The sequence below is a fragment of the Malaclemys terrapin genome, chromosome 11, assembly GCF_027887155.1.
Source record: "Malaclemys terrapin pileata isolate rMalTer1 chromosome 11, rMalTer1.hap1, whole genome shotgun sequence".
In the NCBI taxonomy this organism is placed as follows: Eukaryota; Metazoa; Chordata; order Testudines; family Emydidae; genus Malaclemys; species Malaclemys terrapin.
Genome location: NC_071515.1, coordinates 49,423,559 through 49,446,145, shown reverse-complemented (window position 1 = coordinate 49,446,145; position 22,587 = coordinate 49,423,559). Strand labels below are relative to the sequence as shown.

The following is a 22,587-nucleotide window of genomic DNA, read 5'->3' as shown; positions in this document are numbered from 1 at the left end:
AGGGAAATAAAAACAACCCAGGAAACTACAGACCAGTTAGTTCAACTTCTGTGCCAGGGAAGATAATGGAGCAAGTAATTAAGGAAATCATCTGCAAACACTTGGAAGGTGGTAAGGTGATAGGGAATAGCCAGCACAGATTTGTAAAGAACAAATAGTGTCAAACCAATCTGATAGCTTTCTTTGATAAGATAACGAGTCTTGTGGATAAGGGAGAAGCGGTGGATGTGGTATACCTAGACTTTAGTAAGGCATTTGATACGGTCTCGCATGATATTCTTATTGATAAACTAGGCAAATACAATTTAGATGGGGCTACTATAAGGTGGGTGCATAACTGGCTGGATAACCGTAGTAAGAGAGTTGTTATTAATGGCTCCCAATCCTGCTGGAAAGGTATAACAAGTGGGGTTCCTCAGGGATTTATTTTGGGACCAGCTCTGTTCAATATCTTCATCAATGACTTAGATATTGACATAGAAAGTACGCTTATTAAGTTTGCAGATGATACCAAACTGGGAGGGATTGCAACTGCTTTGGAGGACAGGGTCATAATTCAACATGATCTGGACAAATTGAAGAAATGGTCTGAGGTAAACAGGATGAAGTTTAACAAAGACAAATGCAAAGTGCTCCACTTAGGAAGGAAAAATCAGTTTCACACATACAGAATGGGAAGAGACTGTCTAGGAAGGAGTACGGCAGAAAGGGATCTAGGGGTTATAGTGGACCACAAGCTAAATATGAGTCAACAGTGTGATGCTGTTGCAAAAAAAGCAAACATGATTCTGGAATGCATTAACAGGTGTGTTGTGAGCAAGACACGAGAAGTCATTCTTCCGCTCTACTCTGCGCTGGTTAGGCCTCAGCTGGAGTATTGTGACAAGTTCTGGGCACTGCATTTCAAGAAAGATGTGGAGAAATTGGAGAGGGTCCAGAGAAGAGCAACAAGAATGATTAATCTTGAGAACATGACCTATGAAGGAAGGCTGAAAGAACTGGGTTTGTTTAGTTGGGAAAAGAGAAGATTGAGAGGGGACATGATAGCAGTTTTCAGGTATCTAAAGGGTGTCATAAGAAGGAGGGAGAAAACTTGTTCATCTTAGCCTCTAAGGATAGAACAAGAAGCAATGGGCTTAAACTGCAGCAAGGGAGGTTTAGGTTGGACATTAGGAAAAAGTTCCTATCAGGGTGGTTAAACACTGAAATAAATTGCCTAGGGAGGTTGTGGAATCTCCATCTCTGGAGATATTTAAGAGTAGGTTAGATAAATGTCTATCAGGGATGGTCTAGACAGTATTTGGTCCTGCCATGAGGGCAGGGGACTGGACTCGATGACCTCTTGAGGTCCCTTCCAGTCCTAGAATCTATGAATCTATGAATGTTATAAAGTTGAAAAATAAAGCTAATATCATTCTGAGGTGTATTAATAAGAGAGTTCTATATAAGGAATGTGTGTTAATTGCACCAATCTACTCGGCCATGGTGAGGCCTCAGCTGGAGTACTGTGTCCAATTCTGGGTTCCACACTTCAGGAAAGATGTGAACAAATTGGAAAGAGTCCAGAGGAAAGTAATAAAAAAAAAAAGACAGAAGGTTTAGAAAACCTAACCTATGAGGAAAGGTTAAAAAAACTGGGCATGTTTAGTCTTGAGAAAAGAACACTGAGACCTGATAACAGTCTTCAGATATGTTAAGGGCTGCTATAAAGAGGATGGGGATCAATTGTTGTACATGTCCACTGAAGGTAGGTCAAGAAGTAGTGGGCTTAATCTGCAGCAAGGGAGATTTAGACTAAATATTAGGAAAAAAGGATACTTAAGCTCTGGAACAGATTTCCAAAGGAGGTTGTGGAATCCCTAGCATTGGAGGTTTTTAAAAACAGGCTGGACAAATAACAGTCAGGGATGGTCTAGGTTTACTTGGTCCTGCCACAGCACAGAAGGCTAGACTTGATGACTTTGAGTTCCCCTCCAGCCCTACATTTCTATGATTCCCCAAATCCCATCAACTCCAGTGGGGGCAGATTGGTCCTTAGTTTTCAGTCTTATTCATACCTTGGATTTCAGCTAATGGATAATAGGACATGGACCAATGTCCTCTAGGAATAGAAATTAGACCATTATAAACAGTTTCCCACTAGAATTCCAACTCAGTTCTGCAGAGGTTAAAGACTATTGCAATGACCCCTGTACCACCTAGCAACAACAATTGTAATTTCCTTACAGGATTCATCTAAAACCACACTACCAAAATGCATGCAGTAATTTAATTTATCCCCAAAATTGTTAAGGGGAATATGTTATAGCTTAGAAAACCATATACTTAATTATTAAGCTAAACAATTATAGTGAATTCTTCATTTTTTCAGAGTGCTTTGTGGTTAGCAAGAACATTATTTTGTCTATTTTGCCTTCAGCTTAATGATTAGAGTAAAATGATTTCTCTGTTGCAAATGTGAAGTTTGATGCTCTATAATGCTTTCAGTTAACAGTTTACAGAGTTCAGAAAACTATGTCCTTGGGAAGTTCATTTTCAAAATGTCAACCATTACTGTAAAGGCCTTTCTGGTTTTGGAAGGGATCATTACAACTCGCATCACAATCACTCACACTTTCCTTTTTGCCTGCAAATGGTAATAGACTGAGAAAGCGTACATGGGCATATGTACATGGGCCGACTCCAGCTTTTTTGCCACCCCAAGCGGCAAAGAAAAAAAAAAGAAGCCCGATTGAGCTGCCACCGAAGACGGAGAGAGGGACTGAAGGACCCACCGCCGAATTGCCACCACAGACCCGGATGTGCTGCCCCAACGGATGGAAGGACTGCTACCCCTTTCTATTGGTCGCCCCAGGCACCTGCTTCTTTCGCTGATGCCTGGAGCCGGCCCTGTGAGAATTCTCTGCCAAAAAGATTCTGTGCCAGTTAGATACTTGACCTTTAATCACTGATTAACATTTATGCTATTTACTGACCGGCTAATTTTTTTATTCATAGAAATATAGTATATTACAAGACTTCACTGTAACAAATAAGTTGTTCTCCGGCTAAGAAAATAAATTCTGTCAGCCAAATTGCAGCAAGTCAATAATGGTACAAACTATCACAAACTCAAATCTACCATCAACAAACTAAGGGCCAATCTGGGCAGTATTTATTCAGACACCTTATGCTCATAAACAGGGACCAGCTAGAATCCCGCACCTTGTTCTACCCAAGAGTAAGAAGACAGAAAGTTAGCACTGTGTACAGTGCTCACTTTATATTATTTTTGATTACAAACATTTTCACTGTAAAAATGATAAAAGAAATAGTATTTCAATTCACCTCATACATAGTGCAATCTCTTTATCGTGAAAGTTTAACTTACAAATGTAGAATTATTATTATTGTTACATAACTCCTTTCAGCTGAGTGAGCCCTTGTTTGCAAGGGAGGATGGCCTTTACCTCAGGGATTCGGCATGCAGAGGCTGGTGCAGGGAGGCTGAGCTTGTCAAGCCCCTGTTCCCTATGGCAGTGTTTCTCAAACTTTTTCTGCTGGGGACTCCATTTAGACTTAAAAAAAAATTGTGAACCCTACCTTCAGCCCTGCTTGGGGTGGGAGGCTTGGGGCATGGGGCTCTGGGCTTCAGCCCTGCTCGGGGCTCTGGGTTTCAGCCCCTCTTAAGGTGTGGGGCTTAGGGGTTTAGCCCCACTCGGGACTCCTCAGGCCACTGCCACCTGCCGAGCTCTGGGCTGGGACTTCAGCCCCACCGCCGCTGCCCACTGAGCTCTGGGCTGGAGCTTCAGCCCTGCCGCCACCGCTGCCTGCAGAGCTCTGGGCTTGGGCTTCAGCCTCTCCCCCACCACCCCTGGAGCTGTGGGCTGTGGCTTTAGCCCTCCCTGCAGAGAGGTATGTGATTAACACGTTCATTTTGTTTTCAATTAATCCCAGCCATTAACTTTGATTAATTGCCCGCCCTACTTTTGGTACTATCTTGCATGACTTTCTCATAAAGACACTAGAGAAATATAGCCTAGAGGAACCTACTATAAGGTGAGTGCACAACTGATTGGAAAAGCATACTTAGAGAATAGTTATCAATGGTTCACAATCAAGCTGGAAGGGCATGTCTACTGGGGTCCCACTGGGATCTGTTATAGGTCCACTTCTATTCAATATCTTCATAAATTATTAGGATAATGGCATAGAGTATACACTTTTAAAGTTTTCAGATGATACCACACTGGGAGAGGTTTCAAGTGCTTTGGCGGATGGGATTAGAATTCAAAGTGATCTTGACAAACTGGAGAAATGGTCTGAAATAAATGGGATGAAATTAAGGACAAATGCAAAGAACTACAGTTAGGAAGGAATAATCAGTTGCACAAAAACAAATGTGAAATGATTGCCTAGGAAGGAGTACTGCAGAAAAGGATCTGTGGGTTATAGTGGATCACAAACTAAATACGAGACAACAATATAAAACAGTTGCAAAAAACACAAACATTATGCTGGGATGTATTAGTAGGAGTGCTGTAAGCAAGACAAGAGAAGTAATTCTATCACTGTACTCGGCACTGATAAGGCCTCAACTGAAGTATTATGTCCAGTTCTGGGCACCATATTTTGGGAAAAATATGGACAAGTTGGAGAAAGCCCAGATGAGAGCAACGAAAATGATTAAAGATCTAGAAAACATGGTTTTCAAGGAAAGACTGAAAAAAATGGGTTTGCTTAGTCTGGAGAAGAGAAGACCGAAGGGCGACATGATAACAGTTTTCAACTACATAAAAGATTGTTATAAAGAGGAGGGTGATAAATTATTCTCATTAATCACTGAGAACAGGACAAGAAGTGATGGGTTATATTGCAGAAAGGAAGATTTAGGTAACTGCCTAACTGTAAGTGTAGTTAAGCTCTGGAACAAATTACATAGGGAGGTTGTAGAATCACCATCATTGGAGGTGTTTAAGAACAGTTTAGACAACACTTGTCAGGGATGGCCTAGATCAGCCTTTTCTCAACCTTTTTGTGAAGGTAACGCCCTTGGACTTCAAAAAAAAAAAAAAAAAAAAAAAATACTGTGAGCCCCTATACTAAGACTTGAAAAAATTGAAACCCAGTACCTTAAATATTAAGTAAATTATGAATAATACTGGCCCACCAGCATTAATAAATGAATCTTTTAAATATCTACGCAAATATATTGAGTAATTTCAGTTCCTATATTCTTATATTAGCAGAGAAATTTTTTACCCAAAAATATGCTATATCATGATTGTAAGACTCGTAATTCATAAGAAGTGAATTTATAGTTTGTTTCTATGTAAAAATAAACTTTGATCTGGCACACAAATGTTTTTTCTTACCTTCATATGCGACCCCTCTAAACTCATTCCCAACCCCCAGGTTGAAAACCACTGGTCTAGATAATACTTAGTCCTGCCTGAGGGCAGAACTCTGGACTAGATGACCTATCGAGGTTCTTCCAGTCGTACATTTCTATGATTCTAGGAGTCATCCGTTGCACAAATAAACACAGAATTGTAATTTGGGCACAAACACTCAGCAGTCAAGTCCAAACATTACATGTACAACAAGCTAACAATAGGAGAGCATAAATACTGGAGTAGGAAGACATGACTAAGACACTGGACTGGGTCCCAAAGGACCAGGTTCAGCTCCTGGCTCAGACGCAGACATCCCAAATCACTTAATCTGCACTGTGCCTCATCTGTAAAATGGGGAAGTGCTTCCTAGATCACTGGGGCATTGTGAGTGTACAATCCATTAATGACGGAGTAATTCAGAGACTATGGTAACTAGGGACATATGTAACCTGATCGATAGGGAATTGAATACATCCTATTTTTATTCAAATATTTATTGTCCCTTAATACAGCATGATCCATACAGTGTATGTATTTTATGAACGGTTGAATAAGAAATTTCAATGTGTATATATTATTTGACAAGTAATGTAAAATGAAATAAAAAGACCATATTCTCAGTCATATGCAAATAGTTTCTTGAATGGTGATTAGGTTGCTAGGTGCATATTTGATACTTCTTATTTTCATACATGTTACACGCATGTTATGTAAGGTTAGAAAAAGCGAGGAGTTATACAGAATTACTTTTCAATTTCCCTTTCATGTAAATGAAAAAATTCCTTTAAAAAAAAAAAATATATATATATATATATAGATCCTAAAGCTAAAATGTTATTTCTAATTTTATAATGTATTCTGAATTACTAAATTGCAAAATGAAATTGTTTGGATGATTGGTTTGCAGTAAACATGATGCACCAAATTGGTTTCTAATTTTAGAGAAAGGTTAAGTTTCGTCTTATAATAATGAAGGAATAATAGAAGCATTTATGATAATGACGTTTTTGTAATTAAAAAATCAAATTCTCAGGTAATATAACCTGATATGAAAGTTATGTGGGATGCATCCATGTACTATATTACCATCTAAAATGACTCTTTTGTGAAGTTATGTTAGATTTGTGTTGCCAATTAACACAAAAAAATATTTCTTCAAAATGCCGTTTGCCAAGTGCCAGATTGTATGCTGTGTGATGTGTGTGCGAAGAGCCCTCCACATGCAGATCTCACGTCTTCTGCAGGGAAGAGGCTCAACACTATCACACACCCAGTGGAGCCCTCTCTAGTGCCTTCACTGGGGGAGGCTGAAAAAGGGTAAATCTGGGGGCAGGATCCCACATTATATGACCTTTCCCACAGAGTTTCCTGGGGAATGCTCAGATGCTACTGTGGCCAAGGGGGAGACTACCTACAAGTGTAGCTTCAAAGGAACCACGCTGCCATGGTGGGAATGGGGAGAAGGCTTCCAAGGATCAGAACCAATGAGGGAACATGCTGATGTCCCATGTCTCCCATGGATCCCCAGAGATCCATCAGGTTTGGGGTTGGGCCCCACAGTGTTTATCATGTGGGAAATCACCATCCCAAACATGATGCTGTGTGGAAATCTTAACACAGGGTTCCATGCACAGTGACTCTTTCTGAAGCTTTTCCATAAGGTGTTGATTTGGCTACAGATAATTAGATTACTCTCTCAGTAAACTGTTCTTAAAGAACATGATGTTCCAAATCTCTATTCAAGATTGTGGGGGGACTATTAAATGGCCTACTGCGCATTCCATAGGAAATACATTTATTTTTAAATGACTGCACTGAGAACTAAATAATTCTATGAAGTATCCTAAATTCACAAAGTTATCTAAATTAAAGACGTTTCTTAAAAAATTTCCTACTATAGTCCAGAGGATAGTCAAAGAGTTCTGAAATCCATTCTGGATTCTACATTTTAAAGACTGTAGGTTCCATGTCCCTTCTTGGAAGTTTCGGTGGAGGAATTTTTGGTAAAATCTCTTTAGCATAAAGAGTTTTATGAAGTCCAGCTTCTCGAAGAGCTAGCTCAACACGAACTCTAGGGTCAGAAATGATCTGTTAAAATAAAATATCATAATGATGAACAGAAACAAAATATCAGTATTAATACTTTCTCAAAAATGTAACATATGTATTTGTGTGTCTCTATATATTACCGGTACATAAAAACCTATGCTAAAAGAACATTCAAGTTGGAAAATCAAGGACTCAAAAGTTGGAAAATGCCAAAATTAACATCGCCTGTGCAATTTTATTTCAGTCTCCTTGTACATATGCATAACCTTTAACTTCATGATCATATATTTTTCCCAAAGGATCCCTGCTTTATGAGTTACTCAATATTGCTTTTTATTCTCTATATTTGATGTGTGGCTGCAGGACATATTTAATGCATACCATCCTAGCCCTGCACTGAAGATAGATTTACTAATTTCTTTCTGAGATTTCTATGGTGTTCACCAGGGCCGGCTCCAAGTTTTTTGCCGCCCCAAGCAAAAAAATTTTCCCGCGCTACCCCGGCCCCGCCCCAACTCCGCCCCATTCCAACCACTTCCCCAAATCCCCGGCCCCGCGTGCCGCATTTCCCCTCCTACCTCTCCCTCCCAGGCTTGTCTGGGAAGGTGGGGGGAGAAGCAAAGCGGCAGTGTGCTCCGGGGAGGAGGCAGAGGTGGAGTGAAGGTGAGCCGGGGGCCCCCCCCAGGGTTACTTCCTGCGGCCCTCCCCATGCCCCCCACTGCCGCAGCTCACCTCCGCTCCACCTGCTCCCGAGCGCGCCGCTGCCACTCCGCTTCTCCCCCTCCCCCAGGCTTGCCGCAAAACAGCTAATTCACGTGGCAAGCCTGGGAGGGAGGGGGGAGAAGCGGAGCAGCGGTGCGCTCGGGGGAGCAGGCGGCAGTGGAGCGAAGATGGACTGGGGGAGGGAGCAGTTCCTCTGCCCTCCCCCCACCAGGGTTACTTCCTGCGGCCCTCCCCGCACCCCCCACCGCCACAGCTCATCTCCGCTCAGGGCCGGCTCTCCACTTTTTGCACTCCAACCAAAAAAAAAGGGAGCCGGAGTGCCAACCCTTGGAAAGTGCCACCCCAAGCACATGCTTGGACTGCTGATGCCTAGAGCCAGCCCTGGTGTTCACACCATAGTTATCTGAGTGTTTCACAAATATTAATTAATCTTCACAACCCTTGTGAGAATAGGTGGTGGTGGTATCCCCAACTTCTGCAAAAAATGAGGCTGGGTCCTACAGAAGACATCCTCATTCACTTTGCAGTCCTGATTTATTCCCAGAACACCAGCGATCCTGAGCACTGAATGAGACAGGGGTCCTGTGGAAAATTTGTATGTGATCATGTAGTTAAAAACTGTATCATAATGCATATGCACAAGATAATCTTAATTCTGGTATTTCATAACTTGTCAGTGCTTAACTTTGTAACCTTAACTTTTTTTAAAAACATATTTTAATGTAATTGCCTAATTAAAAAAGCAAAACCGAAATTCCATTATATGGAACCATTTTGACTCCCAGCTTCTGCCATCAACAGGGTTTAGCTCTTAAAATCCACAGCACAGACCTCTTCCACTAATGAAGTAAAAGATAGCAGTAGGAGCCTGTTAACCTACATGCGGACAGGCCACTGGGGTGGGATGGGGGGATGAGATACACACTTTGCCAGTGGGTTTCACAGCTCGTTGCTGACAGCAGAGGTATGTGGAGACTGAGGGTACCTGGGCTCAATTCCAGATGCTGCACTGGAGATTATCTGCCCTCTGTTCCAATCCACACCTTCCAGCTCCTACTCCCTCCCTGCTCCCTCTCTACTCCTTATCCACTCCCATCCCCTGCCTCCTGCAACCCTTCCCTCCCCTCACTCCTCAGCCCATTACATTCCAGTGTGCCTTCTTCCTCCCCATTGCCTGGGGACCAGCAGGGGAGTATTGAGGGCACAGGAGAGAGAGCCACACTGTTCTCAGTTCTGAGCCCAATACCACAGCGGTCTACAGTGTCAGGGAGGAGCCATTGCAGGAAAAATCCTGCTCTGCCCCTGCAGCCCTGGGATGGAAAATGCTCAGTCACTCTGTGGGGACGAGCATAGTCCGGCTGGCATGTAGGAGCCGTGACAAGATGGAGCACACTCACGGCAGACACAATATTTGGATAATTTAGGTGCTACACTCTAACAAGTCTCTACTGGCCATGTACAAACTGAGATATTACAGAAGCTTCTAAGTTGGCCAAATTTGGGTGAATTTCCACGTGGACAGCAAAGAGAACATCCCTGACACCAAGGTTACTGCCTGAAAAATGTTGAGTCCTTTTTCCAAAATACGGAGGTACTAGAGCTTTTCGATGAGACAGTTCCAATTTTTTTTAAAAAGGGCCAAAACAATTTATTTTTCTTTTGTCTTCTTCTTGGAAGGAGCTGAACCATTGCTGCTGAAACTTAAATAATAAAAAAAAAAGCACAGCTTATGGCACACTCAACATTGAAAAATCCAATCTGAATGCTTAAAGTTTGGCAAAGTTATAAGAAACTGAAAATAAGGTCTCATAATGAAAAGTATCTAGCAGCCTTAACTAACAGCATCATTTAATTTCAGCAGATGCAGGGCTAAAAGTTATACCTCACAAGTATACCAATAGTATATGTTTCTAAACAGACTTTCCACATCATTATTCTAGAGCGTGGATAATGTTTTTAAACATATGGTTATTGCTTTTGGGGAAAAATAAATCAACCTATAATGCTGTTGTACTACTGTTTAATTTCTATTTCAAGCAGAACTGGGAATGTCCTCAGCAATCTGATTCAAACTGAGAGAAAGAGTATCATTATTTTAAATTGGTGTTTTCCCTTTACACCTGACTAGGCTTGTAGAGGAGCTATCCCAGACAATGGAATAATTTGCCATTTCATTGAAAGACATCTCCTACTTAAGGTTTTAAAGCTACCCACCCAACAGTGACTCTCACTTGATGTAGTTTTCGATAAGGGCAGGAGTTTACCCTAAACCTGGGATCGGCAACCTTTGGCACGTGGCACGCCAGGGCCGGGCCGGTTTGTTAACCTGCCGCGTCTGCAGGTTTGGCCGATTGCAGCTCCCACTGGCTGTGGTTCGCTGTCACAGACCAAGGGGGGCTGCGAGAAGCAGTGGCCAGCACATCCCTCAGCCCACGCCGCTTCCCGCAGCCCCCATTGGCCTGGAACAGTGAACCACGGCCAGTAGGAGCTGCGATCGGCCAAACCTGCAGACGCAGCAGGTAAACAAACCGACCTGGCCCACCAGGGGCTTAGCCTGGAGGGCTGCGTGCCAAAGGTTGCTAATCCCTGCCCTAAACATTTAACATAATACTAATCAGAGAAGGGGGAAGAAGAACAACAATCCTTTAGAGAAATACATTATACATGTCAAAGAGTTTACTTTTTAATTTTAAATACATTAACTAGATATTAGGGCTGTCAAGCATTTAAAAAAATTAATCGTGATTAACTGAATGATTAAAAAAATTGATAATGATTAATTGTGCGATTAATTGCGTTGTTAAACAATAATAGAATACCATTTATATAAATATTTTTGGATATTTAACACATTTTCAAATATACTGATTTTAATTACAACACAGAATACAAAGTGTACAGTGCTCACTTTATATTTATTTTTTATTATAAATATTTGCATTGTAAAAATAAAATAAATAGTATTTTTCAATACACTGAATACAAATACTGTATTGCAATCTCTTTATCATGAAAGTTTAACTTACAAATGTAGAATTATGTACAAAAAATAACTGCATTCAAAAATAAAACAATGTAAAACTTTAGAGCCTACAAGTCCACTCAGACCTCCTTCTTGTTCAGCCAATCGCTCAGACAAACAGGTTTGTTTACATTTGCAGGAGATAATGCTGCCTGCTTCTTGTTTACAATGTCACCTGAAAGTGAGAACAGGCGTTCGCATGGCACTGTTGTAGCTGGCGTTGCAAGATATTACATGCCAGATGTGCTAAAGATTCCTATGTCCCTTCATGCTTCAACCATCATTCCAGAGAACATGCATCCATGCTGATGACTGGTTCTGCTCGATAACGATCCAAAGCAGCACAGACCGACGCATGTTCATTTTCATCATCTGAGTCAGATGCCACCAGCAGAAGGCTGATTTTCTTTTTTGGTGGTTTGGGTTCTGTAGTTTTCGCATCGGAGTGTTGCTTTTTTAAGACTTCTGAAAACATGCTCCACACCCTATCCTTCTCAGATTTTGCAAGGCTCTTCAGATTCTTAAACCTTGGGTCGAGTGCTGTAGCTATCTTTAGAAATCTCAGACTGGTACCTTCTTTGCATTTTGTCAAATCTGCAGTGAAAGTGTTCTTAAAACGTACAACATGCTGGGTCATCATCTGAGACTGCTATAATATGAAATATATGGCAGAATGCAGGTAAAACACAGAGCAGGAGACATACAATTCTCCCCCAAGGAGTTCAGTCACAAGTTTAATTAATGCATTATTTTTTTAATGAGTGTCATCAGCATGGAAGCATGTCCTCTGGAATGGTGGCCAAAGCATGAAGGGGCATACGAATGTTTAGCATATCTGGCATGTAAGTACCTAGCAATGCTGGCTATAAAAGTGCCATGTCACTATCTGTTCTCACTTTCAGGTGACATTGTAAATAAGAAGTGGGCAGCATTAACTCCCGTAAATGTAAACAAACTTGTTTCTCTTAGCGATTGGTTGAACAAGAAGTAGGACTGTGTGGACTTGTAGGTTCTAAAGTTTTACATTGCTTTGTTTTTGAGTGCAGTTACGTAACAAAAATAATCTACATTTGTAAATTGCACTTTCCACGATAAAGAGATTGCACTATGGTACTTGTATGAGGTGAATTGAAAAATATATTTCTTTTGTTTATAATTTTTACAGTGCAAATATTTGTAATAAAAATAATATAAAGTGAGCACTTTGTATTCTGTGTTGTAATTGAAATCAATATATTTGAAAATGTAGAAAAACATCCAAAATATTTAATAAATTTCAATTGGTAGTCTATTGTTTAACAGGACAATTAAACTGTGATTAATTTTTCTAATCACAATTAATTTTATAGAGTTATATGCATGAGTTAACTGCGATTAATCAACAGCCCTACTGGTTTCTTTCCAGTGTTTTTGGTTTCACACATGACAATAACTTTCTATTATTAATCTTTCTGTTAATGGAATATTCATTTGTACACAGTCTCTACAAGATAGGCAATTACCTGTTGTTCACTGTATGTATGCAATGTAAACAGTGGTCTTTGAAGAACACATTCTTCTTCTTCAGTTCCAATGCCCATTTTAGCTTTAGATGCCACTGTATCAGCCACCATTCTAGCTGGATCAATTTCAGCAACAATAGCAACCTAAACAACATTACATGAAAATACTTATTAGTCAAATAGTTGATACTATCTAACTGAAATGAAGTTGGAGTGAAATGGACTGGCGTGGAGAAAAGTTCTTACCAAGGAACAGTTGTCCTTTAAACATATTCCTTGTGCAGCTCCACATTTGTGAGATGTAAGTGTGCCCATGCCAAACTCTGAACCATTCTGAAAAGCAATGGGACCCGCTGTGGGTCTAAATGATTGGTCTCCAGGCTATAAAAAGTATGTGTGACTTCATCTGCCCTCAGTTCCTTCCACTGAATCCAACAATCTCAGAAAACTCGGAAGAAGCAGGGAAATGGGGGGCCACAGGAGGTGAGAAATGTGGAAATGCAGGAGCAAAACAAGAGTTATTGACAAATAACTCCTCTTTCTCCAATAATTTCCTCTCAATATGACTAGTAAACTAGCTATTTAAGAGAGGAACTAGCACTACAATCTCTCAGGAGGTGGACTGAGAAGGGTTAATTAAACAATGATTGCAGAGCTGATCTCCTAGAACAAGCACCAGGGTGAGATTCCAAATCAAAAAAGAGTGGTCCTGCAGAAAGATATGTTTAGATACCCACAAATGATAGCTTTGCTTAATCTCCACAGTGGGAACGGTACTGGCTGGAGCTTTTGGTAGAGGGTAAGAGGATTCATTAAAATTTTGCAGAAATTCAGATGTGATATATAAGACAGACAGCAGTCTGCCAGGAGTCCTGAACATGGTGCTGTCAATCTTGTAAGCACTAAGTTCAAGTCAAAAGATGGAACAGCTTATGGGATTGACAGAAATACACACGTATGTCCCTTCAAGAACCATCATAAGATGACATCAGGCAGAACACAATAGAAGAATCTAAGTGAGCAGAAATAGCTGCTTAGGGATAATAGCATAGATCCCCTGACTCCTCTGAACTGAATTGACTAGCCCAAAATTTCAACATAGGTTATTTCGTTTGTGAATGCCTATTGATTACAGCTTATGCAGAGATCATTGTCCACTTCAACAAATAGCAGGCTCCCATAGACTCCTTCTTGCACTGAAGTAGTTTGTTCTGCACTCCTTCACAACACCGAGCATCTGTTCTCAGCAATCTATCACTACCCAGGCCACTATGTGAAGGAACTACAGATCTGGGTAGCAAACCAATCTCATTTTTAGGACAGTCTCCTCAGATCAAAACTGCTCATCCATAGAGGCCCATCCTTCGATCCATGATGCTTTTTCTGGCATTTGGACGACAGCGCCACCATCTGATGGCTTAGATGAGTCACCTAAGCCATATCTTATTCTTGGGCAGCCAAGAGAAGACCTAGCACCTCAGTATTTTATTATTTTATTTCTATTTTATTTAGAATAAATAAAAAGTGCCCATTCACAAAATATGCATGTTCTGCCAATTATTTTTTGTCATTTTTTAAATAAACAGCAGCACATAATCAAACATGCACAGACAACCATACCTCAGTCACCTTACCTCAAAGGGTCAAATGCCATGCAGCATGCCCTGAAAATCAGCAAATCTATGCTATGTCAAATGAGGGATGAAAGGGCATAGCAGAACCCCAAGGCCCATATGGAGGAAGCCCTGCCAAGCCTATGGAGGGAGACCTAGCACAACTGTGGCAGTGTATCACAGAGGGACAGACAGTATCTCAGGTAGGCAGATCCCAGGCCATTTAGGGCTTTATAGGTCAAAACCTAAACCTTAAAATTTGTCTGGAAGCTCATAGGTAGCCATTGCAGATCCTAGAGCACTGATGTAATGTGCTATCTAGATGGTAGCCCGCTTACCAACTCTGACTATGCTAAGGAAAAATGAATTGAGGCAACCTCACAACCAACAACAGTCTTGTTTCAAGTTGAATGCCTTGAAAATTCTGTTGGTTCCAAAGAAACCTTGATGAACTATGGCCTCTTTGCTGGAAGAAGATACCAAAGTCTCTAATGATGTGGAGGGCATCATCACCAATATAAGCCTTGGAACAGAAGAAACTCCTGGAGCTTACAAAGATTCAGCACTGACCAAGCATCTTCTGAAGTCAACACATAATTAATAGACCCTGGAATCAAGATGGAACTGAAGGTAGAGCTAGAACATCCTGGAAACTAGTAGGACTCTAGTTAGAAAGAGGCTGATCCAGGATTCAAGACTTCTTGCATAAGGAAAATATTTAGAAGCGCTTCTCTGCTTTCAGGCTTTGTGCATAAAGGCTGCACAGACAGACCATGGAGCTGAAGAATGATCCTTACCAAAACAAAAGAGGCAGAAAATGTGTTGATCAGTCACTGACACTTCATTGCTGCTTGCTGGATACTTCTTATACCCACCCTTCTGGATTAGGCATGGTTCAAAGGTAAGGGAACCAGTAAAGGCAACACTTGAGAACCACAGTTCTGGAGCATGGAAGGGCCCCAAAGAGCAGTCTAAATCAAAATAAGTCAAATAAAACAACTTCAAAATTTACTACACTATACTCTAAACTAAACCTACAGGCAAATGCAGAAATTCTGCCTAAAAACAGTGAGGGCACCGTAAAGATGGTCCTTACATCCACAGCCATATTCTATTGGAAGTGAATGAGTACTGTAGGGGTGGCTTATCCTTTTGAAAGCTTATGGTTTGAATAGCTAAACCCAAAAAGGAGAGCTCACATAGCCCACTGTTCTTTTAGATGGCTCCAAGCTGAGTATGCATGTGTGTACTTCCCATAAGCAGGAATGTGCAGAGGTAAATATTGAAGAAGAGAAATTGCTTATTTCTAACCAGACTTTCCAAGACTGGAATTATGGTGGTTGTGCAAGAGCCCTCAACTGAGTGAGGGTATTGAATATATGAGGGAAAATGATGGTGTCCTCAGGGCTCAAAGAAAGATGTAGGGACTCTTCCCAATCAAAACCAACAACCAAAAAGTGATGGAGATGAAAGAAGTGGACTAATAACTTAGTAGTTATATTAAGTAACAGTCCTTTCTTTATTAAAGAGTCAAATCTAATTCTTCTTGCAAGAGAGTATAAATTGCAGTTTGTAGACAATTTTTATGTAGTTTCTTTGCGCTGTAGTATATACAAGTGGCCTAATACTGTTTTGTAAAAATACAGCAAACTGCATGAAGAAAAGTCAATCTGAAGTAGGATATAATTGCGGACACCTAATCAGATAACTAATACAAGCAAAAAATATTAAAACTGTACATGACAGAAGATTCAACCTTTCTCCCCCTTAACCAAAAAGTTATATCCATAGTTTCACCATGTCAAAAAGATAAACAACTGAATGGACTTTCTAAATATCTTTATCTGTTCCAGATAAAAACTAAGAGATTTATTTCATGGAGTAAGACCCTACCAATATCGGGTGAAGATGGAGAAAAATGATTGATTAGAGGAATAGTTAAGGTGGAACTCAGTCATCATCATCAAAAGCCTTTTTGGAGACATTTTAACCCCAATGTACCAGTCACCAGCATGGTGGTAGCTCACAGAGTTACTGCGACCAAGAAAATATACTTTCTTGTATGTAAACAATGCCAATCTGATTCAACTGATTTAATCAAGTTTGTCTGGAACATATAGTAGAAGCTCAGAGTAATGATCCCCTTAGGAACAGAGGTTGTTCCTAACTCTGAAATGTTCGTAACTCTAAACAAAATGTTATGGTCGTTCTTTCAAAAGTTTAGAACTGAACACTGACTTAATACAGCTTTGAAACTTTACTATGCAGAAGAAAAATGCTGCTTTTAACCCTCTTAATTTAAATGAAACAAGCACAGAAACAGTTTCCTTACCTTGTCAAATCTTCTTTTTAAACTTTCCCTTTATTTTTTTAGTAGTTTATGTTTAACACAATACCTTACTGAATTTGCGCTTTTTTTGGGTGGTGGGGTGAGGGAGGTCTCTGCTACTGCATGATTGTGTACTTCCGGTTCCAAAGGAGGTGCGTGGTTGACTGGTGAGTTCATAACTGTGGTGTTCGTAACTCACTGTATTGACATCGCTAAATAATGTGGTTATTCTAGCAGAATATTTTAACTCAATCATTTTACTCAATCTTAAAAAAAACTTCAATAGGTTTAAAAAAAAAAAAAAAAGACTGAAATAGCAGCCAATTGAACTTTGAAGCTCATTTATCTGAAAACCAGCTCTGAAACATGTTAAAGGAATGTAATGAGGACATTTTGGCCAGAAGAGAACAATCTAGCCTAGGCCTGCCTTTTAAACTCAAGAAAGTAAATTCAATCTGTATCTCTGTAACAAGCTGGCATGTTCCAGAAACCTGTACAGAAAGACAGTGCTCTTCTGAGTTACCATAAACTCTAATGCTAGAACCATGCATCAAGTGTACTCATGCTGGCAAAGGGATCTTGCTAACTTCAATCAAGACATAAGAGGATTTGGGGTGTTGCTCTGAGTAGAGACAACTAAGGAATAGGACAGGGGTCGGTAACCTTTCAGAAGTGGTGTGCCGAGTCTTCATTTATTCACTCTAATTTAAGGTTGTGCCAGTAACACATTTTAACATTTTTAGAAGGTCTCTTTCTATAAGTCTATAATACATAACTAAACTATTGTTGTATGTAAAGTAAATAAGGTTTTTAAAATGTTTAAGAAGCTTCATTTAAAATTAAATTAAAATGCAGAGCCCCCTGGACTGGTGGCCAGGAACCAGCCAGTGAGAGTGCCACTGAAAATCAGCACACGTGCCACCTTTGGCACACGTGCCATAGGTTGCCTACCCCTGGACTAGGACATAGGAGATCCGACAGTTTAAGTTGATAATATCCCTACATTACTAAAGTTCTGCAGGAGATCCAAAAGGAGCTGAAAACATTCCATTTGAAGTAAATTAAATCACTAATGTCAGTCAAGTTACTTTTGTACATAACTGTTTGCAAGATCAGTATCACAGCTTGCATCTGTGCAAACAGATTTAATTTTTCAGTAAATAACTTTTCTTATGCATTTCTCTCCCTCGGGTATGTCTACCCTGCAATTAAAAACCCTCGGCTGGTCTGTGCCAGCTGACTCGGGCTCTCAGGGCTTGGGCTAAGGGGCTGTTTTATTGCAGTGTAGAATTCTGGACTCAGGCTGGAACCCGGGCTTTAAGACCTGTGAGGCGGGAGGGTCCCAGAGCTTGGGCTGCAGCCCAATCCCAGAAGTCTACACTGCTATGAAACAGCCCCTCATCCCGAGCCCTGCGAGCCTGAGTCAGCTGGCACAGGCCAGCTGTGGGGTTTTAGTTAGTGTAGACATACCCTCAGAGCCTCATTTATAGATTTTCAGCTCTGCAGGACCATCCTTCCTTGCAGACTTTGTAAACTCTGCAAATCCAAAGTCTTAATTCAAGGAATTTATAAGGCCATAAACAGGCCTCTCAGGCCTGGCTCACACACTGCATTGGGCTGCCTATGCCCCAGTGCACAGCGTGTGCTGGGGGTGGGAGTCATAGGAAATTCTGCTATGGTCATTCTGGCTTGCATTGCAAACCACAGGCTACCCTGGGGAGGCTGCTGTAACACAGGGCTATCTGAGTTACACTGGGTGCTGTTTTGGCCCCTAGAGTAGCCCACAATTGGAAAGACACAAAAAGTGGTTTAAATAAACTTTTCCCTGCTCCTCACCCACACTCTGGGTTGCACTTTCTATGCTGCACGCACCTCCATGAATATAGCATAGAATCTCATGTACTGGATTTCCCTTTTATTCCTTGAAGACAAAAAACAACTCAGGGAAATTAAATTGAAAAAAAATTAAAGGTAACATAAATGTTTCAAAGACATATGTTCAAAGGTTAGGAAAAGGAAAAAAAAATAACATTATCACAGTAAATTTTACTTGGCCACCCTGGATAAGTCCTGTCTGGAATACAGTTTTTTCATGAACTGCCCAAACTTCATAGAGAGTTAAACTCTATTCTGTGCAGAGAGCCAACCCAGGGCCTATGAATCACTTACGCTCATTTTCGGGGCTGAAGTGGTTCATAAGCCTTGTGCTAGTCCTCTACACAGGATTGAAACTAAAAGGAACAGCAACAGAAGAAAAAGAGAAAAGGGTCCCAACTCAGAGAAATTAATGACTATCCACTTCCAAATGTTGACAGATTCCACTGTGTCATTTAATATATTAATGCTCATATTGTCAGAAGCACAAAACACACAGGGTGTGTAAAGTGGCAGAGGTAATGTTACTGTGAAAACCTTAACTTTTTCATTCCTTGATTGCTGGGGGATTGCTTTTGTAATGTGTTATATTAATGTAATTTTATGTAGCTTAATTGTATATCTAAATATTATACACAGGAAACAAAATCACCTGTTGCCTGAGGGCTTCAAGCCGTCTCTCTCTTTCTTCTTTCTCATGGGCTTCTTGAAGGGACAGTTCTTTTCTCGCCATCAGGCGTTTTTCCAACAGTTCTTGTCTAAACTTAACCCTGTAATAGAGCATATATGATGATGAAAACATTGGGCAAGTTGTATCAAACTGTGGTTTTAACGTTTCTGCTTGAAAACCAGGGTGAAATTCTTTATCTCTGTCTCATGAATAATATGAGGTTTCCTCAAAACCCCTGAAACTAACTTATTTAACTGTTTTACCAGAGTTTAAAGAATGGATAATTATCCATGAATATTCTCACAAGTTAGCTAATTATCAGAACACATTTATGGAGCCTAATTTTTGTTCAATATTCTCTATAATTCATTATTATTATTTTTCTTCCATTTTCTTCACTAACAACCTTAAAAGCAATGCACTCTGACATCCAGACATTGCAGCAAAAACATGACTCTCCCTATCCTTCCTCTTTCCATTCAATAAATAGGCAAGACCTCTAATCTTGCTTCTTGTACAAGTAAGTAAAGCTACTGAATTTTATTGCCCTAAAAAAGCAGAAACCTGCTTTGTCTTTTTGCATGAGGTAGCATTTGCCCTCCTCTGTATTCATGGGACAGACAGACAGACCCCCCCCCCCCTCCTCAAAACTTTTAACTTCCTTTGGGGATATGCACTAGGAAGCACTGCAAAGAAAGTGGGGATTTTTAATACTATTACTCTTAGAAAAAGAAAAACTTTATTAAACTCAGAGGAGAGTATAACTTGTAGGGATTGGGGAAAAAGCAGCCAGTTAACCACGCAGTTACGAAAGACCACGGCTGCAATGATCCAAGAGCAATTAACAGGATAAACTGGTATTCAAGGATGCACAAGACTCTTTCTAAATTTGTTCTTGTTGTTCCTGTATTTTGAATAGGCTCAGAGTCACAACACAGGCCTCGGCAATATTTTTGTCTCAAGGTGAAAGCCTAATCTGCTTCTTGCATGAAGTGAGATGACTTAAGAATTTTTATTTTTTCATGGAAAATGGCAAATGATAAAATTAGCATTTTATTGAAAGCCTTTCATGAAGCTTTAACTGCTTGCATTACTATACTGTTTCTAAAATTATCCAGTGCTATTAAAAATGAGACTGGAAGTTGCTAGGAACTACTAAATAAAAAACTTAGGGACATGTATCAAGGCCCGATTTTTAAGTGACTTGTCCCTACTGCAGTCCTTTATACATGTATAAAGGGAGTGTGAAACACTATCACAGCAGAATGGTAGATTCTTACATGAATTTTGCATTCACTTTGCACAGGTGTAAATGATTATGTAATGTGCAAAGCAGTGGAGAATCAGGCCCAAGGTTTCTGTTTCTTGTTTTCTGACCAAGCAAGGGCTGAAAGTGTTGAAGAAGTGGCACTCCTAGCTCATGAGAAGAAAAAAGATCATCATATTTTCATGATCATACTATCTCAGTGGTTCTCAAACATTTTTACTTGTGACCCCTTTCACATAGCAAGCCTCTGAGTGCAACTCCCCTAATAAATTAAAAATACTTTTTTATATATTTTATATATTTATATTTAACACCATTATAAATGCTGGAGGCAAAACGGGGTTTGGGGTGGAGGCTGACAGCTCGCAACCCCCATGTAATAACCTCATGACCCCCTGAGGGGTCCCAACCCCCAGTTTGAGAACGCCTGTACTATCTTGAGAAGATCATCATGTTGTTCAAGCTGTCCAATCGGGAGCAGCATTAACAAAGATCTTTAGCTTCCTGGTCAGAGGATAACAGTAGAGATATGAAAGCTACATACACAACAGGGAGGAGTTTCAATTTGTAAATATATTCTCAGTTGCAAATAGTATTCCAAGTTTAAAACAGCTTAATAAATATTTTATAGTTGACTTTAAGTGTTTCACTTCTGCTGTAACTCCACATGATACTGTAATAATTTTATTATACTTACTATATTATACTCAGTAACATTTTAACTACTGTTATTTCAAAGTAAACTTTAATTTTACAGCAAAACATTTTAATTTTAATGTTTTAATACTCAATTTTTACTTTAAGTATCCCAGTAAATAACAATTTTAATAAGCAACTAGCTGACAAATGAGTTTAGCTAATTAGTTTCAGCAGAGCTACCTTTTGAAGTATTGTGGGTACATACTTATGTAATTTCTGATAAGCATAATTTCATTAAAATTCTGCTTTCAGACAGTCTCATAACTATTCAAGAGGAAAAAACGAACATGCTTATTATAAAAGTTTTAACAGAACTTTTAAAAATGTTTGTAATACAAGTTTTTTTCAGACTATAATCAGTTAATGTTTATTCCAATTACAGTAACAAACAAGTCACGAATGCTGAGGGTACATGTAGTTTTTATGTAGTGGTTAAACAAAAGAACGGAAGCTCAGAAGATGTTTCCATATCTGACTAGGGTAACCAGACGTTTTGATTTTATCGGGACTGTCCCGATATTTACTTGTTTGTCCCACGTCCCGACGGGACACTGGACAAAGAAGCAATTTTTGCCCTCCGCTCCGGCTCGTGCCCCACCCCCCGCCCCGACTCCGTCCTCTCCTTCTCCCATTGGATAGCTCCCCAAATCCCCGCCCTGGCCCCACCTCTTCTCCACGCACGCAGATTGTGCGCCAATCAGCTGTATGGCTGTATGATCTTGCCAAGTCATTGGATACCTGGGGCCTAAAATACATCACATGTTGGGCCAGGTTTTCCAGAAGTAACTCCTTGCTGGCATCCATAAAATTTATGGGCCAAATCTTCAACTGGTGTAAATTGTCAATTGAAGTCAATGGAGCTATGACAATTTACATGAGCTGAGGATACGGCCCTATGTGTATACAGGGAAATCAGTACAGTATTTGCACATACAAGTACCCATTTGCCCTTTCAATGGACCAAATGCTGATACCTTTGTTGATACTGAGTAACCCATTACTCCACAAGTGGTTCCTATTAGTTTCAATGGGACTACTTGTGGGGAACGATACTATTCAGTGTCTATAAGCATAACCTGCCCCATTTATCTCATGTGTATATGCAAATGCAGGTTTTGTCTGTTCAAATGTGAGTACATATGTTTATGCAACTCAGTCTCCACTTGAACATTTTTCTTATTAGGTTTCTGTTTTTATGGTGGAGTCTCTCTCATTGTGGGATAGTTACCATGCAACAGACTATTACTTACAAAAAAAAGCTACAATCTTCCTTAAAAAATTAAATAAGACTATTAAAATTTAGTAGTCAGTAGCTGTGCACTATTGTTCTATAATCTCTTTCACATTCCTTTACTTTCCGGTCTTTTTAGAGCATTTGTGTAGAATGAACATCAAAAGTTTAGAGCTTCAAACAATGAATGATTCAGCAGTCTGCTGCAGTGAATTACACTTTGATTTTCTAT

General features: G+C 40.1%; 1 protein-coding gene across 1 annotated transcript in view; it reads right to left on the bottom strand.

Annotated features, from left to right (window-relative positions):
* Window positions 1-5,859: 5,859 nt before the first annotated feature.
* CCDC148 (coiled-coil domain containing 148) overlaps window positions 5,860-22,587 on the bottom strand; it is a 130,123-nt gene continuing 113,395 nt past the window's right edge. Inside the window, exons 14-16 of the mRNA XM_054043310.1 lie at window positions 19,141-19,258; window positions 12,672-12,815; window positions 5,860-7,463 (exon numbers count right to left, since the gene is read on the bottom strand). Of these exons, the coding sequence (XP_053899285.1) occupies window positions 7,317-7,463; window positions 12,672-12,815; window positions 19,141-19,258 (409 nt within the window). The 3' untranslated portion in view covers window positions 5,860-7,316. The remainder of the gene's footprint in view (window positions 7,464-12,671; window positions 12,816-19,140; window positions 19,259-22,587) is intronic.